At 41.1% G+C, this 24947-nt stretch overlaps 2 protein-coding genes and 2 non-coding genes across 4 annotated transcripts in view; 1 reads left to right on the forward strand and 3 right to left on the reverse strand.

Moving 5' to 3' along the window:
• Nucleotides 1-24947, reverse strand: part of LOC145436412 (proteasome subunit beta type-7-like) — a 73237-nt gene that overhangs the window by 37612 nt on the left and 10678 nt on the right. The window lies entirely within an intron of this gene.
• Nucleotides 8502-24947, forward strand: part of LOC145436564 (uncharacterized) — a 37998-nt gene continuing 21552 nt past the window's right edge. The window contains exons 1-5 of the mRNA XM_080313925.1: nt 8502-9008; nt 15673-16024; nt 17287-17475; nt 18375-18452; nt 18517-18618. Coding sequence (XP_080170051.1) covers nt 15673-16024; nt 17287-17475; nt 18375-18452; nt 18517-18618 — 721 coding nt within the window. The 5' untranslated portion in view covers nt 8502-9008. The remainder of the gene's footprint in view (nt 9009-15672; nt 16025-17286; nt 17476-18374; nt 18453-18516; nt 18619-24947) is intronic.
• Nucleotides 19801-19872, reverse strand: Trnah-gug (transfer RNA histidin (anticodon GUG)). Its single transcript has one exon. It is a non-coding gene; the product is annotated as a tRNA-His (tRNA).
• On the reverse strand, nt 19878-19949 carry Trnam-cau (transfer RNA methionine (anticodon CAU)). Its single transcript has one exon. It is a non-coding gene; the product is annotated as a tRNA-Met (tRNA).

Genomic DNA, 24947 nt, shown 5'->3' on the forward strand with positions numbered 1-24947 from the left:
GCTGGAGTGCTACATAACCTCACTATAGAAAGTATTGTCAGTTCAGGACACCATGTTCATGTCCCACACTGCCTTAGAGCTCCTCAAAACTGCCTAAGACTGATAGTCATTTTGTTGGATCACCTATCCTACACTCCTCAACCCTACCCGAGATTGTTTATCAATTGCCGGGATCACCACGTGCAAGAATACAACTGTAAATGTATCATTCACTCACAGCCACATTATAAACATCACATTGTTCAAAGGAAACGAATCAAAAAGGCAAAGAAACAGATCAACTTGGCACATTGCATTGCACTGGGATGCAAAGCTCACTAGAAGTCGTTTCGGAGGGAAATTTGAGGCCTTGGCAGTGCTGGCATAGTCTGCGTATTCCAACGCATTTGAGAAAGGCAAACTTCTTGGCAATCGAACTCTGGAGAGTGCTACAGGAAAAGCACAGGCTGATCTGTCAGTTGAACTGCTGGAACTTTATAATTTCACAAATAATGTCAGAGCTCTTGTGTTTGACACAATACCCTCAAACGATGGAAAAAATAAAGGTGCGGTTCTGTTACTTGAAGAATTGATAAAGAGGAAAGTTTTCTACTTTCTACTTCTGCTTATCGCCATCATATTTATGAACTAGTCATCCGGGGAGGTCTGGAAGTGAAGTGTGTTTGGATCTGCTACCACAGGCCCTGAAAACACAGATTTTAATACCCTCCAAGAAGTGGAAAGATATTGATCAATTAAGAAGCTCTAAAACACTTCAGTTTGATGAATGCAGCTGGTTGGCGATCAAAGCTGATGGAGCTAAGCAAGAAATAATTCCACTGATGAAGCCATATAATGGAAAGCAGAAAGAAGTCTTGATAATAAATGACTACAGAGAATGTGCAACAGGCACCTTGGCGATTGTAGCTGCCCAATATATTGATAATCGTTTTCGCAAGCCTGGTGCTACTAATAGCACTGGATGGACGAGTCAAGTGCTGTACTGTCAAAAATGTTCATGTGGAGAGAGCAAATGGGCTATTCTGAAGAGTTCATTAGAAAGTTGCCCTGTTTTATGTCCCAGCTTGGTTGAAAACTGGCAATGCATGTGACGCACAGTATATTGATCTCAAATTCCTTCATGGCATGACAGACTTTTCATTGTGCGATTTCACAGTTGCTGATGTGGCATATAAAAAGATGCGAGAACATCATTGGCATCTCACCGAGGAAACGGTGGTATCAACAATGTTCTCGGCTAAACCAAAGATTCCTGACAAAGTGAAGGAAGCGATGGCTTCTAAATTGCTGCAAATGCCAATCCTTGAACAATTTCGCAGAGGTAGGCTATACCTCCGAGTCTAATCTCTGACTCTGTCTCTGAGTCAATGAGTATGGTTGCTTTAATTGAACCGGAATCATGGTTTCTATCCAATGCTATACATGTCGAACATGATTGGTTTAGTTTTCCAGTTTCGGAATGGCATAATGATTCGCATTTCGTGACTGCTCAAGAATTTGTAAGTAGCGTTGAAATAGTTAACGGCGCAGCAGAGCGTTTGGTGAAATTGAATACCGACTTTGATGCTTTCAAAACAGATGACAAAGAACAGCGAGCGAGCCTCTTACAAGCCGTGGAAGATAACGGGAACAGATATGCCGATTTCTCTAAAGCAACCATTTCATCCGGACCTGATTTAAGTAGTATTTGCCAAGTTGATCTGTTTCTTTGCCTTTTTGTTTCGTATCCTTTGAACAATGTGATGTTTATAATGATCCCGGCAATTGATGAACAATCTCGGGTAGGGTTGAGGAGTGTAGGATAGGTGATCCAACAAAATGACTATCAGTCTTAGGCAGTTTTGAGGAGTTCTAAGGCAGTGTGGGACATGAAAACGGTGTCCTGAACTGACAATACTTTCTATAGTGAGGTTATGTAGCACTCCAGCCGCAATAGCTACATAAAACCAGCTTATATATGACGTTTTACTAGCCTAGTCCGAATAGCGACACTAAAATTTTAGGGGAATCCCCTATTTGTAGCCGATATTCTTCCAGCTCAATGTGCACACGGATGCCAGGGATGAATTACGAAAAAAAGTACCTAGAATATGTTTTTATGGTATAAGGCATGGGAATCGGATTGAAAACCACGACATTTTGAAAGTCGATCAATTCTGAACAACCCTAGCGTGCGGTGCGTATTTAATTGTTCGACGCGTTGATAAGCGCGCATATTTAATTGTTCGCGACAGATTAGGGAGTCGCTAATGAACAGCACTTCCAGACTCGTCGACAAGCTTATCATACGCGTATAATCGTCAACACGAGGATGTTGTATAATCGTTATTTAAGCGTGTACTCAACCCTAAGGAATCGATGCTATACTACTAAATCCGGAAAAAATAGAAACCCCCCCCTTATTTTCCGGCTGGCTACGCGCCTGGCGAGACCTCCAACTTTGCAAAATGATTGAAAGCCTGATTTGTATTGTTGCAATTAGGTAAATCACGAGACAAATTCGCTACATAACTGGTAAAACTCCACGACTCACGTTACAAAAATGGCCGTCTGAAATGAAGTAGCCTATCCCACTGTGCATACTCATTTTAATTGATAAAGTGAGAGCAGTTTAATGATACAAACATATATTGCTTGATAAAGTGAGAGCAGTTTAATGATACAAACATATGTTGCTATGTAAATATGTTTTGTCGTGGTTTGTGAAAAAAAAGGTTAGAGTAGTGAGGTCAATCAGGGTGACTTCGAAAAATTACAAGTTATCAGTCTCAGCAAAATACTGAGCAGCAGGGCCGTGACAGTACTTCGTCAGGCCCCCCCCAAAACTTTGGTCTTGGGCCCCCCATAGGGTTATAGACCTAACTTCTGGGGGGCTTCGGCCCCCAGACCCCCCCTCCGGCAATACACTGTTTACCACTATTCATCATGTTAATTGGGAGCTTGTTGAGTGAACCGCCTTTTGCTGCCAAAGCGCGCGAAGCGCGGAAAATTTCTAGAATTCATGATTCCATCGGTCAGTATGGTCGGGAATTGCATATATTGTTATCAATTTTTATCTTCTCTCTGCTCACGGAACCAGATTTGCCGGTAGAGCTTATTGAGGTGTGTTCGAAAAGGTAGGACCACTCAATAATAATTAAACATCTTCGGGCGTATACCCGTTGGCAGGAACGAAACTGCACCTCGTCGGGCCCCCAAAAACGTGTGGGTCTTGGGTTCTTATAGGGTGATAAAACGATTCCCCCCATCACGTTGTTCGCGTTTGTCACGGAATTATCTGTAGGCTACTGTGTTGTGAGCCAGCGCTAAGCGCGAAAATTTTCGATAATTGATGATAAAATCGGTCAATCAGATCGGCTATTGCATATATATTATGCTATCAATTTATTGTCCTCTCTACTCACGTAATTAGATTTACCGGTAGAGCTGAGTGAAGTGTCTTGAAAACGGGAGGGCCCGTAAATAATGATTAAACATCTTCGGGCGGGCGGACCTGTTGATATGACTTCGTTACATGATGTTATTTTGTGACTTCCAGTCTGCTATATCAAAAAATATAGAATCGCCCAAATAGGCTTCTAAACTAAGAGACGCACACGATTTCAAATTGGTATTTCTTCACTGGCACAAAAAATATTTCCCAGCCGGATGGTATTTGTCTTGTGAGGTTCAGATTGCAAAGACAGGAACATTCGGCGCCAGTCATTTAGGCGCCTATGGACAATTAAACCTATATGCATTTTGTATAGCCTTCGGTCTGCATAAGGGCATACACCTTTTCGGTCAAGTTTTTCTCGCTGCCGATCGTTCTGGCACACTTCTTGGAGTCGCATGTTATATGGCCTAAAACTTGATTGTATGTCATGGTGGGTCGTGGCGCGGTAATGGCCCAATACCCAATAATATAGAAAAACCGCTAATTAAATTCGCGCGCATCGCGAAAAAATTTTGAAAAAATTGCATAAATTTTCAAAAAAATACTCCATGATTTATGCTAATTCACGAAATAATTTTGGGCCCCCTTCGAGCTCGGCCCCCCCCAATTGGGGGGTTTGGGGTGCGGCAGTTACGGTGCTGCTGAGCAGTAACTAGAAATGGAGGTTTTTGATCCATTTCCTTCAGAAGATACATAAGCACTATTAAAGAATAACTTCAAGATGAGTTGCTAGATAGAAATGGCTCGGCTGGACGTTCATTCAAACATATGTTTCTCAATTTTGATACCTTAAGGTGTCTTCGCAAGCGTTACGAGTTGAAATCACCTTCGCCACTACCTATCTGTGTAAAAATGGATTTTCAGCACTCGTTCATATCAAACCAAAAGCGCGAGTTTTCAAGACACGACCACTCGACCATTTCTGTAATACGTCTACATCATTGACCACATTTTCAAGCGGCACCCCTTAGCAGTCCAATCGGCACACTAGTTGAGAACCACTGGAATTCACTCTTGGCGAGATGATTGTGTATTCGCACCCGTGCACCATCCGTGATATACGGATGTAAACATACACCCATGCTACCCGAAACCAGAAGCTGCATCAGACTTAAACCACGGTAGAAATCCAACACAATATTTTAATCCAAATGATGCTTGCACGAAGCGACTAAGGAAGGTATACGTAGGCCTACTATTTATAACCGCGATATACTTCTGAGGTTGGTTATCTTCTCGTGTAACAATTTTTGGGTTTGAATACATAGGCTACTGTTTTCGCTAGAGGAAGCCTTGAAGCTGAGTTGGACAACCAGAATATTTTCATCGAATTATTGTAGAATTACAATTACAGGAAAGAAACATTTCGTAAATTAGATTATACTTGAATTATCAGCATTTCGCTCTAATTATCTACTAGTCCAAGTCTGCCCTGAACCCTATACTGATCGTATCACAGGATACAAAGTACGTTGTACAAGAGTACAAGCAGGTTTATACAAGTATAGAATTATAGCTACACAGTTTTTCCATATTAACTTAGAATTAGAAGTACTGAATTCGTCAACGTATAATGGCAATTTCTATCCATATTTCGCGTCATTTATGGCGTTGTTTAGTTGTCACTGTACGGGCACAATCGAATGGATGTCAAAACTATAAAGGGGACTTTTTGGCGTCTTCGGAGGAGATTTTCGATTTCTTGGAAAAGGAAGACAAATCATCCTAAAGGAAGACGTATGGTATAACCCTACTATATCATTGCCTGCTACATCTACATTGTATACTACTTCTGCATCGCATTATACTTCTATACTTGGGTAATAATGTGACCACCATGACCACTTGTTAGAAACTTTAGGATCTGATCCATGTAAGGCTTACACCAGGGGCGGGCAACATACGGCCCGCGGGCCGGATCCAGCCCGCGAAGGGATTTTGTCCGGCCCGCGGAGAGTTCTCCGTCTTACATGATAATGTGGCCCGCGGCCGCAGTCTGCCGAGAGCTTTCCCACTACTTGCTTAGATGTATGCGAAGCGTGCAAGAGTGGAGCTTACGCTAAAGTTCGTCGAAGCGAGACTTGCATTATCGACATTTACGATGTACTCAACCATAATGTCGTTTGTGGTAATCGTAGTGTTTGTCGGTTACAATTATCATTTACACCAGGCAGATATTTCTTATTTTTCATTCCGTAACCGCCGACTTGTAGCACGGCACACTTCTAGGCTTTTGTAAGAAGTAGGGCTACCATATTTTGGAAATCTGAAAAGAGGACACTTTTTTAAACTTTTCAGACTTGCAAAACCGGAGGAAAATCCTGAAGAATGGTAAAATTTTCCCACTTCGTGGTCGGTTGATTAAAAATAGAAAGGTCAACTTTCTCGCTCAGCGCCCAAAATACAGTTTTTCCTTTCACGTTATCAGTTGGTTGACTAAAAAAAGGTCAACTTTCCGGCTCATCTCCCGAAATAGTCGCTGGAGCGTTACTTCAGTGCTAATTTACTGTATCTCAGTCGATTTTGCCACATATTTAACCAAAATTCTCAAAAAAGAGGACAAAATCTCCAAAAAGAGGACAGTTGGGCGTCCTCCGAGGACACTTTCAAAAAAGTCAAAAAAGAGGACAAATCCTCGTAAAAGAGGACGTATGGTAACCCTAGTAAGACGCCGCTTATACCAGGGGTCGCCAAATAAAACGGGTCAAATGTTCAAATTTCGTAGAGGACGCGTACCGCATGAATTCAATATCGAGATTAATCAGGCCACACAGTTGAACAACGACCTACTCCACCCTACACCACCTACTCCACCCTAATGAGTTGATATCTTGGTAAACTATGGGTACCGGGTTTATCGAACGCCTTGAAATCTTAATTAAGGATTGCATCGTGTGTTGATTGATCAGATAGAAGCAGACATGGCGGCGCCTGTATGACAATGCTATTCTCAAATCAACATTCTCTTCGCCATTATCGGCGAGAAATGGCTTTGAAGTGGCGTTGCTGTCGTTAAAATACATCCATTAAATACGATGTATTCCTTGTATATGTGGATAAATGGGCGAATAATGTAACGATTCAGCAATCCGGCCCGCCAAGTACCTAATTTCCCTATATCTGTCCCGCCGACTGGAGAAGTTGCCCGCCCCTGGCTTACACTGTAATCGGTGTCTTATAAAGGCGTAGAAGTGAGCCGTGCTACTAAGTGAGCATGAGCACTGAGCAGCTACGGAATAAAAATGATTAAAATTGGCCTGGCGTAAATGACCATAGTGGTCGACAAGCACCATGAATACCACAAACAATGAAATGTGTGCAAGTATCAGTCACAACATAACCTTAAACTGCTGCTGTGGTCTATGCTATGTTTAATTACACTGTGGGAATACGGAATGCTATATTTGATAACTACACAAGCTGCATCTTGCTACAGGCCTTAATCTAGATTCTAGATCCATGTATTATTTTATTACCATTACATTGCTGCAAATAACTTACAATGCGGGAAATATCCCGCACGCAACACCGCAAACACAAATTAAGCCGCCTTAAACTTTAACGTAAACTACTAATAATACCATAGAACGTGAAGAAACGATTGAGGTATGCAATTCCAGCCTGTAACTTATTGGCTGATTCATAAATATACGCCGACGATTCAATGAAGATGTGACCCTACAACCTCATATAATAACTAACACATGTTCACCTAGTCGTGTAGATCGCGATTTATTTACGGCGTTCCGCCAACGATCAACAACAGTGACATTTAACGCGTCATTTTTAGCGTCAAAATCACGTCACACCTATCGAGAAGTTAGCCGTTTATCGAGTATTTATTTCTTATCAAATTGAGATCTGAAGTCTCTGGTTTCGCTTGCGGTCAGACTGATCTGTGTGGGTAGCAATATCATTATAGAGACATTTCGTTGAGCTGCTGCTTGAGACTATGTACTGTACACTACAGTAGTATGTTTATAGCACGCTTAAGTGGTAACTATGTATCCATACCGCATACCGGTGATAACTTGTGAGGAATGGCATATTTCAGTAGCCGCCACTTGTATTAGCTTACGGGTTAATGTTAAGGGCAAATTCGAGTAGGCTTCTATAGCATCCCTGATCATGATATAATAAAAGTGCGAATGACGTAGAAATTTCAAATATGTGCATGATAAATAATGCCTCATGTTTTTTGACCATGCCTATTTCATTGCACCTGTAACAATGTTGCATTTCTTATTGCTGGGAGTGCTTTGTACTTGGCTACTACTAATCCAAAGTTTTAAAAGTAACTATTTTGGCCTAAAAAAACTGTTAAGTATAGTAGTACTTGGACTCGTACTCGGACAACTAGCTGTCTAATTATACTAATTATAGCGAAATGTCGGTAATCTAATTGTAACATGATTTGTGAAATGTCTGTATGCTCTAATTTTAATTTTAATCTATAATCTGCTTTTCCTGAAAATGCTACAGGAGAACTGTATATTGCGAAACGAGCCAAGCTTGCTGTAGCCTACGGACATTCGCTCTTCTCGTGCTTATGAGGATGAACTATGATATGATATGAACTGAATTTCATTCAATATCCTAGTTTTGGCGGATTCAGTAATTCTAATTTAACTTGGAAATTGCTGTGTGGCTATGATCATAATTTTAGTCTGATTTAGAAAAAAAATGTGTTTTTCTAATTCTAATTCTAATCTATTTTGGAAAATGCTGTGTAGCAATAATTCTAATTTTAGTCTAATTTGGAAACAAGGTCTTTTGCCATAATTCTAATTCTAATATACTTGGGAAATTATGTGTAACTATAATTCTAATTCTAGTCTAATTAGGAAAAGCTGTGTAGTTGAAATTCTAATTCAAATCCGATTTGGAAAAACGTGTATAACTATAATTCTAATTCCAATCTAATTAAAAAAAACGTGTATACAACATTCTAATTCTAATCTAATTAGGAAAAACCTGTGTAGTTATAATTCTAAATTTAGTCTAATTTGACAAAAAAGTGTGTTGCCATAATTATAATTCTAGTCTAATCAGGAGAAAGCTGCGTTACCATAATTCTAATTCTAATCTAATTGGGAGAGGCTGAACATTTTCTAGTAGTTCAGTCACGTATAAATTACCATTGCTGATAGATCACGCGATATGGTCACCCGAGGCTTCGACACAGGAATGTATTCTGTTGTGATATCACCAATTTCTGGAATTGTGGTAATAAATAGGATGCATATATCGTGTGGCCTACCTATATTTTCATGTGAAAAATTTACGGGTGTCTATATAATAGCATCTGTTATACATTTTCGATGCTGCGAATCGTGTCTGCAGAAGCAGTTATGCGGTATTTATTTTTAGCTGATTCGGAGACTGATAATACGTAATTCCCTCAGGCCACTGGTACCAATATTAATATACAAGTCACTTTTTTCGCATCAATCCACCCCAAGTGATATAAATATCGACCTCGCCTGAAATATTAGCCATAGGATTGTATTTGTTAAAAAGACGAAACAAAGACGAAGATATAATACAAGGTGGAAATAGAGCAACTCACAAGGTAACTCCTACCATATTCAATTCACTTCTATCTGCTGTAGTTTGTAAGTCCTACAGTTTGCCAGCGGCAAGCTTAACTCAATCGGATCGAATGCGATAGCAAGCGAAAATGTGTCTAGTGTGTGGCGCTTTTGGACTGAGCAGAATTGAACTATCGCAGCAGTGGCATTTTACGTTAGGGTTTCGGGTGTTCGACTGGTAGCATTATTGCGTCCATAGACACATGAGCACGCAACCGCGCTTGGACGAATAGATATTTCGCCTGCAATCCAATTCTATTATGATTTGTGATTTTTAAATAATTCTCTCATTCTTATTTAATTTCTGGTTTTCCTGAAAGCGCAACAGGAGAACTGTATAGTGCCAAACGAGCCAAACTTGCTGTGCAGATTTTTGTCATTCACGTGCTCACTGTAGCGCAGTGGTTCTCAACCTGGATGGGGGGGGGGGGGCGCCTCCATTACCTCCAATTCACGCGTGTTTCTCTATATATACACCTAATTTCATATTTTTTAATTCTCTCATCAACAGTCATAACCTTCCATGTCATCAAACAATCTGTTGGGGTTGCTAGCATCCCGGTTGGATTTTATGATATGACGATAAGGGGGCGCGAAATTTTTCACTATCATAAACAGGGGCGTATCTAAAAAAGGTTGAGAACCACTGCTGTAGCGAGATAAAGTAGCGGTATGATCCACATCTGCAACACCAATGGGTTGCGGGTTCGAGTCCGACCGAGATCGACTCCGGAATTCCCGCCTAGGTGTTGGAGGTTTAGGTCTAGGCTCCTCTTCGCCACCTCTTATAAAAAGTCTAGAAGTGGGCCGTGCAAAAGTCGGTAAATACGGTATCAAAAAAAGAGTATCGGCCTGGCGTAAAATAACCAACGTAGTCGAGACACAATGAATAACAAACAATCATTCTCGTGCTTGCCGTAATGAACTCTGATTGGATACGAGCTGAACCTGATTACATTTGCAAGTTTTCGCGAACTCAGTAATTCTAATATTAATCTAATTTAGAAAATTGCAATTTATACTTGACTTTGACCATGAGCAGTTATTTTGATGTTTGTAAAATTTGTCGAAATTTACTCTTCATAGAGACGATATTCAAAGATCTATGACCAGCAGAACTCAAGATACATCCTTATCTGACGACATCTATGCGTTTGACGCTGGTCTACAAGAATTCTCATACTAGGTTTTGAGAAGCGACCTTGAACGGCTTCAGACATAACTAATATCCTGAATTTTAGCATTCATATACATAAATTGACTATGACTATCCATGGAAACAAACAACAACTGTCGTCTATTATATTTTTGTGGCATATTCAGAGGTCAACCAGAACCGCAAGAAGGCTACCGCGGCTGGGAATCACTGATTTAGGGTGAGATTAGGGTGGGGTTTAGGTTAGGGTTAATTTTGGGATTACGGGTTATGCAGGCACTTCAAATTTCGGGCACCCCATTGCTGTTACTTGTACAAATTTAGGACGGGCCGGAGAAAAGGTACCTTGTTACGGCCCGATTAGGAGGTGATCCCTAAGGCCGGAGACAATGAAGTTGGAATAGCAATAAAGTCAATTATCGCGTTCGTCAGGATTTATCAACCCAGGATTAAGGAATCCGGTTGATCGCAGCGCCTAAAGTTAGTGTTAATCTCATGATTTAACTAACCGGATCAAACTATAGATAACTAGTTTTCTATAAAAACTGCGTACACTGCGTATCATTCCTACGCACGAATATTTTCTATAATGACAGTGCCGATTGTCTCCCAGGTAATAGCTTCACTAAACAATCAACGAATTATGTATCCGCCATTGCAGAGCGATATCAATATTCTATAATCCGTTTCTAAGCTGGACCGTAAGAATAATACACGACTTTCATTTCGCGATGACGATAATTCGACCTACCTCAGTGGCAGTATCGCTATCATCAAACTGCTATTTCATTCAACAAATTGACAACTGGTAGCCTATAACGCGTTTTCGCATTATGATGCAACATAAATTGCCACTTGAATGAAAACTCGGGACACCTCGACCAACCATCGCGCGTATAGCCTTTTCCAACTTTATGCGTCGCGATTAGCAATATTGAATCACACGATTAGCAGTCTTCCGGATCAGCCAACTTTATTGTCTCCGCCTAAAATGCGTCCCGATTAGCAGGCTTAATCACATGATTATCATTCTCCCGGATCAGTTGACTTTACTATCTCCCCCCTTAATCTTCAACTCGAATACTGGAAGCCGAATACTCGGTATTGCCCAGCCCCATAAACGAGCAAATACACTTTCTCCCTCTCCAAATTGAATTATATTTGCGGACACAAGTCGCATTCCTAAAGATCATAATAATTCGTGAGCGATTTTCGTGGTAGTCTTTCTACTCGGAGCGCGAAATTGGACAGTGTGTTATCGTGTACGCCCGTGGCTTTCGTTCCTGCGTGTAGTTGTTAATCCAATGATGGATTGCGACCGTGAATTGTGAAATACAGCAAGGTAGTACAACTCTCTCCTTTATAATTAGCAGTCACATGCCGCACGGGGCGAATTACTAATTGGATGCGCGCTTTATCAAAATATAGTACCCGTAATTAAAGCCTGGTACCAAAACATGGTAGAGTTGTTATTGCTATTGTTTGTGATATTAAAGCTGTTTTTCGACTACAATGGTCATTTACACCAGGCCGATATTCCATATTTTGATTCCCTTGCTGCTGACAAGAAAATTTTCAGCTTGTCCGAAATAGAATAGAATTAGAATTATAGCTACACATTTTTGTTCTCTTATGATCAGGCCGTGTTATTTTTGGCATATGCCAAAACTGCCAAAAATAACTTATTTTTGGCATTTTTCGATTTTTATTTTTGGCAGTTTTGGCATCGTCCTCTAAATAAATAGTTTCGGACTCGAATTAGTCACAAAAACGCTTCATTTCGGCCAGTTTGTCATAAGACACCACAAAATGTGCAGCATCCACGTATAATCAGTGCCAACAAACAATAAGAAGAAGAAAAAACCTAACGATTTCATGGGTTGATAATATCAAACAAAACCACAAAAGCCTGACAAACACGCTCAACACCTGATTGTTACAGCTGTTGAATAGACTTAAATCGTTTGCACTGTAACAGTGCTTCCAAACTCAGGTCAGCTAAGTTTCTCCTAAATTCATTTCTCGCTCAGCGAATCTGGGAAATATAGGCTTCAACAGTAGCCGTTGAGGGAAAGAATGATGCCAGTCATCCACAAAAGGTTTTCAGAGCTTCAAAATCTTTGGAGGGCCGAACCGGCTTCCTTGCATCATGAAAGGAAATCACTTCGCCAGTGCCATCGATCTCATCGCGGAAAGAATTCTCTTCCCGATACCTTTCCAGTAGTTTCCTGTGTTGTCTCTCAACACATTCTATTTAGTAGCCCAACTATCCCATATCCTTCAGTCTACCGAGATATTTTCGGAGGACTTTTGTCACTTCAGGTGGCTTTATTATTACCAACTCGCATGGAAGAGTCCTGGGAAGGTTATAGCTTCTTCAAAAACATTGACGCAACAAGACTGTCTGGCAAAACGAGACTATGCAGCTGAGGAATAGTCAGACAGTTTGTTGCGTCACAATGTTAAACTCGATCGCGATGCAAAAATCGTGGTTGATTTTGGGGGTTTCAGTTCCATGAGCAGAATAAAATTTATATTTTAATAATCAGTACAGCGGCAGCTTCTCATTGATACCCGTTTTATCAAATTTAGCGCTCGACAAGCCGGTCAAAAATGGTCGTAAAATCGCCTTTGGACAAATGGAAAGTATGACGTAAACCAAATGCAGTCAGCCGTTCAATCTCGCTGTGCCCACACCATTCAGGACACCATGCTTTCACCCCTAATGGGTGGGCTGGACCCAGATTAAGAAACCTGCCTTTCACACACGCTCTTCTCGCTTGTAACGCGGTCCTGTTAACACAACACCATGAACGAAATACACTATTAGGCAAGCCGTGTTATTTTTGGCATATGCCAAAAATTGCTTATTTTTGGCATTTTCAAATTTTTATTTTTGGCAGTTTTGGCATCTGGCTCTTGAAATGCCAAAAATAACACGGCCTGCTTATGATTCTCATAAGCATGATAACGGCAGATATATGTACAGCAAGCTTGGCTCGCTTCGCACTATACAGTCTGCCTTAACATTTCCAGCAAAACTAGCAATTAGATTAGAATAAAATTACAGCGCGGAAACATTTCACAAATTAGACTAAACTTGGAATTTGAGCAAAGAAAGATTTCTTAAATTTGATTGGAATTAGATTACTGACGTTACGCCCTAATTAGTTAAATTATATAACTGTAACATAGTCTGGTACAGTAGGGAGTCGGAAATAAATACATTCTGCGAATGCTAGACTGTGAATATTGATCTATTTCGTACGGCTTATAGCTGTGCAGATGCAGCCTTACTAGTTTATTTCATGCCCAAGCGTATAGCAATGACTGTAAAGCTATTTTATTAACCGCCTAAATAAAGTTTTGGAAAAGCACCCTAAGCTAGATGTCATATCTTTTGAATATCGGGTGAATATAACGTCGTTATCGGCAAAGGTGCTATAGTTATCGGCTGTATCGGCAGTGGCTCAAAAATTTGATATAGGTGAGGCTCTTCTTGCATTGATATGTTCCGTATTAATTATTTTCTGCTTAACGGATATAGTAATCCCGAATTGTCGCGCAATGTTACTTGCCAGTGTGTAGCTAACTCGATATAACTGAAACACCGCAGCTATTCGTGGTGCTTATCGCCTATTAAGGTCACGTACACCACGACAATGATATTAGTAATATCCAGGATCTTTACATTTCGCATTCTTTCCGGACGACTTCCACACTCGCGCGCTCGCGACTTCGGTCTCGATCTCTTCCAAGCATCCGGACCTTTCCTTTACTGGCGACTTCGTACTGGGGCGGCTCACCATCATAATGGGCTTTTTGAGACACTGCTTTGGCAGTGAGGTTAGCGATGAGGAGCCCCGATAAACCTCCGACACATAGAAGTTGGTTCGACCCGAGACTCGAACCACTAACATTGGTGTCGTGACTCTGACGCTTAACTAACTGTGCCACTCGCTTCCCCAAGGGCATTTGGTAGAATGCGGCTATTGATAATGTTACGACCTGTTTTGATTTTTACGTTTAGGCACAACTATTATACTATTTTTTTTGTACTGTGGATTTGGGATATGTCTTGTTCCTAATTGTTTATAAGCAAAATTGTGATGGCAGCTGGCGGAATAGCCCACTTATCGTGTAAGATGAATATATTTTCGAAAATTCACTCTTGGCAAAAAAAATAGTGTGCATTCGCACCTGTGTACCACCCATGATAAACGCTGTGAATATACACCGTGGTACACGAATCCGCACGATATCTCAGAACTACACCACGGTATAAATCAGACACAACATTTTAATCCATATTAAGCTTACACGTACGGGCTAAGGAAGGTATGTAAAATTCATACGCGGAAGTACTTCCGATAATGGCCGTGGCATTTGTGCCCTATGTAACGGCTTCACTAAACAAGCAGCCAATTAACCAATATTATACGCACCATTGCAGAGCGATATACCTATCAATATTCTATAATCCGCTTCTTCGCTGTACCGTACTGATCACACGCGACTTTCATTTCGCGATAATGATTAATGCTACTTATTACGGTCTTTTGTCAGCAGCTTGCCGCTTTATTCAACAACCTGACAATTGACAGCCAATAACGCGTTTTCGAATTATGATGCAACATATATCGCAACACCACTTTATTAACATTACCACGTCGGGATAATCATCGCGCGTAACCTTGTCCAACTTTATGCGTCCGGATTAGCAGTATTTCATCACGCGATTAGCATTCTTCCGGATCAGGTATTTTTATGATCACCGCCTAAAATGCGCCACGATTAGCAGTTTTTAATCACGCGATAAGCATTCTCCCAACTTCATGATCTCCGCCCTTAAGACCTGCAAATCTTGTTGAAATGTTGGTCATCATCCGCACCGTTCATGCTTGACACAACATCGTGTGTGAGTGAAGAATCTGTGGATGGAAACAGTGACTCGTAACTTTAATTTTCACCGCATGATGTGCTATATTGGCTGTTTTTGTGAACCTGGATTACTCACACGACCTACGTAGGTTACGTAATCACGGTACATGAATAAACTAGACTTCAAACTTAACGCATATCTGGGTGATTTTATACAGTAGTTTGTGTCCCCATATTACCATAAATAAATAGATTTTACAGCTTAAATTCCAAAGAACTTTTCGCTCACCGCTCAGAAACGCGTCGCGTTCCATATTTAGCCTGCGGACCCGAGAATGCCCAGTAAGGCTGTTCAAAATTTTTTTTTCTGGATTCCAGCCATTCAGTTATTAAATTGTCAGGTTACCCTAAAAAACGCTGCACACCAAATCTGGTTCAATTCTAACAAGTATAAGGCTCCGATAATCACTGAATGGCTGGAATCCAGAGAAAAAAAGGTTATTTTTGAACATCCGTAATATCCAGGTCTAGCCTATAGTGTCCATCCAGTCTCTACTCATCTATACCCCTCTGTTCCCATTAAAGATTACTTTCACGCTTCTATACAGATGATGTCTATCGCCCGGCTAACCTTAACACTGTGCACTGGGATCGCTCTAGTCTCGTCGGACTCGTGTCCATCTACTATAGGAGAATTCATATGCAAAGAATGCCAGTCGTGCTGTGACAAGCAACTAGGACTCCGACCTCTCATCAATAGAGGACTGAAAGGTGAACCCGGAGATGTAGGTGAAAAAGGCGAGCCAGGCGGAATTGGCTTTAAAGGAAGCAAAGGTGACAAAGGTGACAGTGGTGCAGACGGTAGCCCTGGAATGGAGGGTCAAAGAGGAAGGACTGGCAGGCCTGGACCGGCTGGTAGCCCTGGTCAGAAAGGAGAATCTGGGCCGGATGGATTACCAGGTATAGAAACGAATTTTGAGGCGGCCAAACTATATAGTCATTGTTGGTGCTCAAAAGTAGGAGTAATGTCGTGAATTTCTGATCGAGTACAAGTAGACGTAGCGATTTGAAGTAGTCTAAGTAGTAGTAGTCTAGTGTATTAAAAGTAATTATTTTTACCTGGAAGCTGTTCAAGTAGACGTGGAAGTAGTCTAAAACATAACTACTTCAATTCAATAGTATATTCATATTGAAATGAACCCGAATATTTTCGGCTGACACTCGTCAGGGGTAATCGTCAGCAACTAGCAGAGAATTCAAAAGAACAGCGTATACGGTTACCCTGAACATGCCATCAACCGCGACATCGAGAGGAAAGTAACGCAATTCAATGCAGCAAAGTCATCAGAGCCTACCGAACGAACAACCAAAGATGTTTACAACCATCTACTTTGAATAGGGACTATTTCCACCTGCTTTGAAAAGCAATTGATCTCAGCGGTCAATAAATGTAACGACACAGTGAAGACCAACGTGATTTTCACGACAACGCAACTGCTCCTAGCAACACGTAAAGACGTGCTTCCCGCACTTCAACAAAGCAATGTATTTTAAGAATTCAAGCGTCACTGTGATTGTGGCTACGTGGGAAGAACGTCAAAGCGCTTGCAGGAACGCATAAATCAGCATGTCCCTAGATTAATTAGAACACGCTCGACGAAAAGCTCACCCTTAACTCATCCGCTCAAGATTGATGCGGAACAATCAAAGGTCATAAATTCTGCAATTGGCAAACACTTATTGGATAATCCCGCCTGTGCGAACAATTATCGAGACGACAGATTTCGCATACTCGGAAAGGGTCGCTCACACTCTCATTTGTGTGCCTTGGAGTCGATTTTTATCAAAATACACCAGCCAAGGCTGTCTCAACAAAAAGAGTTCGTGTATCATCTAAAAATAGTACATTAAACGCTCTCGTATTCGACATTCCGTGCTGGTGACGTCATATTTTGTGTTACGATTGTTGGTATACGCTGTTCTTTTGAATTATCTACTAGTTGCTGACGATTACCCCTGACGAGTGTCAGCCGAAAATATTCGGGTTCATTTCAATATGAATATACTATTAAATTGTATATTGAAGTTCTGTACCTCCAAGAAGCTGTTCAAATAACTACTTCAATAAATAGCGCAAGTAAGAATAATCTACTTGAATATACTTCGATAAAGTAACTAATTCATTGCTGACCACCTCTGAACGGGTAGTGTGTGTTCTACAGGGACAAAAGGCGAACCAGGAATTTCAGTAGGTCAAGGCGTTAAAGGCCAAAAAGGCAGCTCTGGCAGAAAAGGGGATGTCGGGGCGAGTGGTCCAATTGGGCCACGTGGTAATCCCGGTCGGGACGGCGTACCAGGTGTTGTGGACACGACCGCACTCGAAGATTTGATTGATCGGAAAATAAAGCAAGGCAAGTTACCTGATGTATCGGTTCATAAGAAGAAATACACCAGCAAATTAACAATCAATCATGGCCAGTCATGAACACTCTAGTACAGTGGTTCTGAAAGGGGGAGCCAGCGTCCCTGGATGCGTTTACGACCTCGAAAAGGGCGCCAGCTAGTATTTGGGCGATGGCGGGACTCTGAGAAAAGGAAGGGGGCTCTGAGAGTAAGCGTGGGTAGTATGGACTATGGAAAACTGTTTGAGAAAATCCGTGAATTAATAGCTCTCTCTGTGCACCGAAGTCAGATACATGAATATGTGATCACACCCTTCACGCTCAAACAAGGCGCATTCAATCGAAAACCGTCACCAAACAATCAATGAAATACGAATAGAGTAATTATTCAGTGACAATCATCATATTATTGTCTTCACTGATTGCGTCTGTCCGGGAATTCATACAAAATGTGACTCTGCGTACCTAACGCATATCGGGTTGCCAGTAAACCAGATCTGCGCAAAAAGTAGCCTATACACGACAATGCTCTGACTATGGAATAAACCAAACAACTTTTGTCGGGAGTAGGTGGGGGTTACGGGGGCGTTGATTTGCGGTCAAGGGGGGGGGGAGTTGTACAAAAAAGTTTCGGAAACACTGTCTAGCTGGTTTTTCATACTTGTAGTAGTTCCACTTACACAATTGTACTTAATTTTTGCGCGTGTGCTTTTAAAAAGGGAAAATAGTCTTGGGATAAGTTTGCCACACTTTTACGCGAATATTCGCCGTGAGAAATATGCGATGAAATAGTTACCTTTTTGGCAAAACTAGGCCCAGAATACTTGCTGAAAGCCGCTACGCTACCTGAGTAACAACGCTGACCTGACTTTGTTAACCACCTCTGACTGCAATTTTCAACCCTACAGCTTTAGCGGAATTAATTCCCAAAGGATATTCACCGCAGCAACCAGCTACTACAATACCCGGGACAATGATTTCACCTGGTAAGTTGGCGTGCGTTGGTTTGTAAATATACATTGATCATATACAATTGTACATTAACTTTAGCCTCAGTCGATAATACTACGGAAACTGACAACACAGCGTCTCACAGTGCGGTCACGGCATCTACAGGAGGGTATCCCGAATCTGTAGCCAGTGAATCTGAAAGTAAGTTATCACCGGGGCATTTAGGATAACTCAAGTATAGTAATACATCAGTACTCCCGCGTTTTATGGATTATTTCACATGCCTCACTACTGGAATTGGAAAAGCAATTTACAAGACAGGTATTTCCAAAACCCTCATTTGCAAAGAATGAGATGTATGTTCGACATTGAGCGGACATTTTTGTAAATAAATACGTCTTTGAATGCTAGGAGAGTGGCGCAACGGAAGCTTGCTAGTCTCTTAATCCGCAGAAATCGATTGATGGGAACCGTTCTCCGCTGTGAAGTACAGTGTTGGTACCAAACGTTGTAGTCGCGATAGATCAGGCTCAAATTCAGGTCACGGCGGCTTCCATTTTCTTATTCCGGTCGAAACATTGAATGTCTATTCAGTGAGGAATGGGGTAATTGTTAGCTATGCCGTCACTAATCTTTAATTTTGACGACACAGTCGATTGGCATTCACAATTGAAAATACAGGGTAATCATGGTCCCTTCGCCGGAAAGGGCTTCCCATCACTGTCATAAACAGACCAAAAATTCTTTAACCATGACTACGTCGCTATGCAGCACTTTTACGCCCATTCCGTACCAATTACTTTTTTCTACTTGCCATAACTGTCGAACGTACGAGAATTTTGAGGATTCCAGCCACTTCATACGTCGACTACATTGGGTGCAAATCTTCCGTAGGCTCAGACTACATGTTATTCGAAGTATTTACACAATTATTGCATAATTATACAGCGCTTAAAAACGCATTTTTTTTCTTCAAAAAGGCATATTTTTAAAACACTGTTTAAACAAAGTGTTTTACAACACCGTTTGTTTTAAATGTAGCCAGGTATAAGTGTTGAAATTATATCTATCTTTCCATAATAGCTGTGCACCGCTGTCGTAGTATTTAGGTATTATCATTCCAGATCTGGGCGACCCGATTTTGCATCTTTTCCATCTTGATTAAAACTGCTATATTTTGCTATTTCGGAAGCTTTTTCGACATGCAATATATGAGTAGAATATTGAGATCTCTTCCAAATTAACTCGACTCTTGATCTACGGATAGGTATACCTTAAATAGAAATAGGATGCTATTAAAAAGAAAACCATAATTGAGAAATTTCGCCATATTGCGTAATTGCGCAAAATCACACTGACGACGCTGATTGAAAAAAGTGAGTCTGCTGTGACCAGGATTCGAACCTGGGTTATCACGGCCACAACGTGAGGTACTAACCACTATACGATCACAGCCAGCGTAGCAGAGGATGGTTTCGATCCATCGACCTCTGGGTTATGAGCCCAGCACGCTTCCGCTGCGCCACTCTGCTTGACGGCAGGATGAGTAAGTTAATAAGTTATCCTGAGCTCGGTTTATCACTGAGAGAAAGGGAACATCATGCGTGACTGACGAAATGGTATCAGTAACTAAAACGTGTGGCCAACCAAACGACTTTCAGCTTTGCCGATTTACATCGGAATTAGAATTATAGCTATTGGCTAGCAAGCCAGCTTTTCGCCTCTCAGCAGCGCCAGACTGGCGATACGCCTTCAGCCACTAAACGACCAGATGTGGTTATCGATTCAAGTAAGTCACTGGGACATACTCCGACAATTATATGTTTTTAGTGGTCATATTGGACTAATTAAAAAAGATCCCGGAAATCTCATTTACTAACGGTTTCTATAGTCTAATTTAATTCTAATATAATATGTGCGGCCCCGAAAATGATACAGAAGAACCGTATAGTCCCAAACTAATGAAAATGTAAAAAAATGGTCAAATTTCACGAGCTATCCCATGAAATTGCAAAATGTCTACGAAAACGATGCAAATCAAATTTGACTCAATTCCAGCCAGTAGAAGCGAGGTTATTCGAATTTTTCATTAATAATTCTTGGATTACCCACTTAACAAATCCGCGAATTTCAACTCCGATATCTTCGCTTCTACCAGTTGGAATGAATTCAAATTTGTTGTGTGTCGTTTTATTGTACTACTTGGCAATTCTACGGGGTATAAAGTAAAATTTATAGCCAATTCAAAATTTCCCAACTCTGATAGCTTCTCTTCTACTCATTCGGAATTGAGTCAAATTTGGTGTGCAACGTTTTTCTTTAGACAGCTTAACACTTTTTGCTAAGCTGCGAAAGTCGGTAAAAAGTTATTTTGGTCGCTAATATATAATAGATCCTGAAATGTGGAAAGAATGAGATGTATGTTCGACATTGAGCGGACATTTTTGTGAATAAATACGCTTTTGAGTGCTAGGAGAGTGGCGCAACGGAAGCTTGCTAGTCTCTTAATCCAGAATTCGATTGATCGGAACCATACTTTGCTGTGAAATACAGTTCTGGTACCACGCGTTGTGGTCGCGATAGATCAGGCTCGAATTCAGGTCACCGCGACTTCGATTTTCTTATTCCGGTCGGAACATTGAATGTCTATTCACTGAGAAATGGGTTAATTATTAGCTATGCCGTCACGAATCTTTTATCGTGACGACACAGTCGATTGACATTCATAATTGAAGATATAGGGTAAACATGGTCCCTTCGACGGAAAGGGCTTCCCATCGCTCTAATAAACAGACCAAAAATCTTTAACCATGACTACGTCGCTATGCAGCACTTTCACGCCCATTCCGTACCAATTATTTTTTTCTAAGTGCTATAACTGTCGAACCTACGAGAAATTTGAGGATTCCAGCGACTCCATATCGTGTACGTCGAGTATATTGGGTACAAATATCCGTATAGGCTCAGACTACATGCTATTCGAAGTATTTACACAATCATGGCGCATTATATTTTCAAAAAGGCATTCTTTTAAAACATGTTTTAAACAAACTGTTTTACAACACCGTTTGTTTTAAATGTAGCGAGGTATAAGTGTTGGAATTATATCTATCTTCCATAGTAGCTGTGCATCGCCATCGTGCTATTTAGGTATTATCATTCGCGATCTGGACGACCCGATTTCGCAACTTTACCATCTTCATGAAAGCTGCTATATTTCCCTATTTCGAAAGCTTTGTCGGCAGGCAATATATGAGTAGAAAATTGAGATCTCTTCCAAATTAACTCGACTATTGATCTACGGATAGGATTCTATTAAAATGAAAACCGTAATTGAGAAATTTCGCCATACTGCGTAATTGCGCAAAATCACACTTACGACGCTGATTGAAAAAAGTGAGTCTGCTGTGACCAGGATTCGAACCTGGGTTATCACGGCCACAACGTGAGGTACCAACCACTATACGATCACAGCCAACGTAGCAGACGATGGTTTCGATCCATCGACCTCTGGGTTATGAGCCCAGCACGCTTCCGCTGCGCCACTCTGCTTGACGGCAGGATGAGTAAGGTAATAAGTTATCGTGAGCTCGGTTTATCACTGAGAGAAAGGGAACATCATGCGTGACTGACGAAATGGTATCAGTAACTAAAACGTGTGGCCAGCCAAACGACTTTCAGCTTTGCCGATTTACATCGGAATTAGAATTATAGCTATTGGCTAGCAAGCCAGCTTTTCGCCTCTCAGCAGCGCCAGACTGGCAATACGCCTTCAGCCACTAAACGACCAGACGTGGTTATCGATTCAAGTAAGTCACTGGGACATACTCCGACAATTATATGTTTTTAGTGGTCATATTGGACTAATTAAAAAAGATCCCGGAAATCTCATTTACTAACGGTTTCTATAGTCTAATTTAATTCTAATATAATATGTGCGGACCCGAAAATGATACAGAAGAACCGTATAGTCCAGTGGTTCTTAACCTTGCCCCCAGCGCCCCCAGGGGGCGCTGGCGATTTTGAAGGGGGGCGGAAACGCTCAGGGGGCGATATGGGGGGCGCTGGGCTCAAGGGGGCGGTATGGGGGGCGCTGGACAAAAATGGCTTCGCAGTAGATGATGTGGTGATAGGACCTATCCTTAATGAGTATTCAGAGCAAATGAACACCGAAAACTTCGTTACATATAGCCTTCAAAATACATATAGGTTTAATTGTCCATGAGCGCCTAAATGACTGACACCGAATGTTCCTGTCTTGGCAATCTGAACCCCAGAAGACGTATGTCAGTGAAGAAATACCAATCTGAAATCGTGTGCGTCTTTTAGTTTAGTACGATTGGGCGACAGGGATATTCCTGTTGGGAGATATCCCCATTGATCGATTCTATATTTTTTGATATTGCAGACAGCGGGTCACGAAATAACATCATGCAACGAAGTCATACCAACGGTTTCGCCCGCCCGAATATGTTTAATTATTAGTAACGGACCCTACAAGTAGTGATATCATCGACCTTATACGCCGTCCAATCCCAGAAGGCCACGTCGCCTTAATTGCCACGCCTACATTGCCACATCATCCGCCCATTGCCGCACCTATAGGACACCCCTTGCCACATCATCCGCCCATTGCCGCACGTATTAGTGAAATGCGTCTTGATAATATTAGTGCGTTAACTTTCGAGAAATAATTTTTGTATATTTCGGACTAGGTATGTTCGCAAAGACTGTAATTAATTAATATAAAATGGGATTTCGCCTATTCCTACTTTCAAACTTTTATTTTTACACTCGCGGTTTTATTGTTATATATTAAAATTATACGTACATTTCGCATGATCAACTACGCATGATTTTATGTGAATTTCATCGATAGTGTCCGAGTTCTATGTGACATAAGTACAATTCCAGCATCGGTATTTGCAATAAAACCGAAAAATTAGAGTCGCAGCTTTTCGCAATTTATGCAGCTATTCGCGCAGACTTTGCCGCATTTGCTGTATCTGAAGTAGAGTTTCAGCGTCGTTATTCGCTATAAGCCGAGAAATGCACCTTCGCGCAATTTATATAGCCAAACGCATTACCTTTACCGCATCTGAAGTAGAATTTCAGCGTCGTTATTTGTTATAAGCCGAGAAATGTACCTTCGCGCAATTTTTACAGGCGGTCTCACACACTTTGCTGCGTCTGAAGTAAAATTTCAGCGTCGTTGTTTGCTATAAGCCGGGAAATTAGAGTCGCTGCTTCGCACCATTTTTACAGGCAGTCTCAGACACTTTGCTGCATCTGAGCTTCATACTAATACATGCATAATTTTTGCATGACGAGAATACGAGTAATACGGTCAATAAACGCCGGAGGCGACTCATTTAAACCTTGTTGCTAGATAATACCGCTTTCGCCTACAACTAGGTCTAATTAGCACGTTCTGAAGCCGTAAATTTAGTCAACATCATTGAGATGTCCATGATTTAAATATGGTGATCGAGTGTGACAATAGCACTCGTCAAGGTTAGACAAACATAACCTTAAACTACTCTCTACTTCACAAAATATAAAGAACGAACACCTTCGCCGCAGGTACGCGATCCTCGACGTTATAATGATAGTGTCAAATTAGCCGCATGAAAGCGAGTCTAATGAATATAACGACAGACACCAAGTTAGTTGAAAAGTAAAACTAATCGTGACCGATGCAAGACGGATTGAAACAGCGCTTTCGCTCGATTCTTGTAGTGACCACATTTCATACGGTTCAGTCCTTTTCATGTCACTAGAATAAGGGTGAATAAACCGACAGTGAAACGCCACCGACGTCTTATAACGTAATAATGTAAGCTGCGTCGGGTGCTGCTATAATGTTAGGAGCGAATATAGTAGAAAGTCCACGTCTGGACACCTGTAAGCAGCTGCGCATACTACCGTAGTAAAACGCATAGCAGAATTCACGCAAAAGTCGATATTGCTTTGTGATGATTTTGATGTTGTTCCATACCGATTGGGAATATAGGACTCCTAATTCCTTAACTAACTACATAATCCCTAGTAACGTAGTCAGACGCATAACGGAATTTACGCAAATCGGTATTGCTCTGCGATAATTTTGACCACTATGTTTTGATAATAACTTGCTTCCGAGAAATAGATAACATTCATTATACGTTAGATGATACTTTTCCTTTATATTCTATTATGTGTATTTAGGGCTAATGCGACATCACTATGTTGGCGACAGGCCTGATTTGAACACGCTAATTTTGCAAATTAAACTTATCACCCACCACGAACACTCAATGAAGAGCACCCTGGAGCACCCACATAAATGCTCCACAATTTGTGACGTATAATATACTGAGCATATAATAAGCTGACAAAACTGATACTCAAGTATTTTACCTTTACACGACGTTTTTGTAAAATGAATACTAATGGTACGCGAATGATCATAGACTAAGCTTGCTTTCAGAGTTGGAAACTAAATGCATATGAAAATTTAACTATGTTTTCCCCTCACGCATCAGATGTAG

This window comes from Botryllus schlosseri, chromosome 3 (genome assembly GCF_051294905.1).
Source record: "Botryllus schlosseri isolate E-star chromosome 3, Bs_hap1, whole genome shotgun sequence".
NCBI lineage: Eukaryota > Metazoa > Chordata > Ascidiacea > Stolidobranchia > Styelidae > Botryllus > Botryllus schlosseri.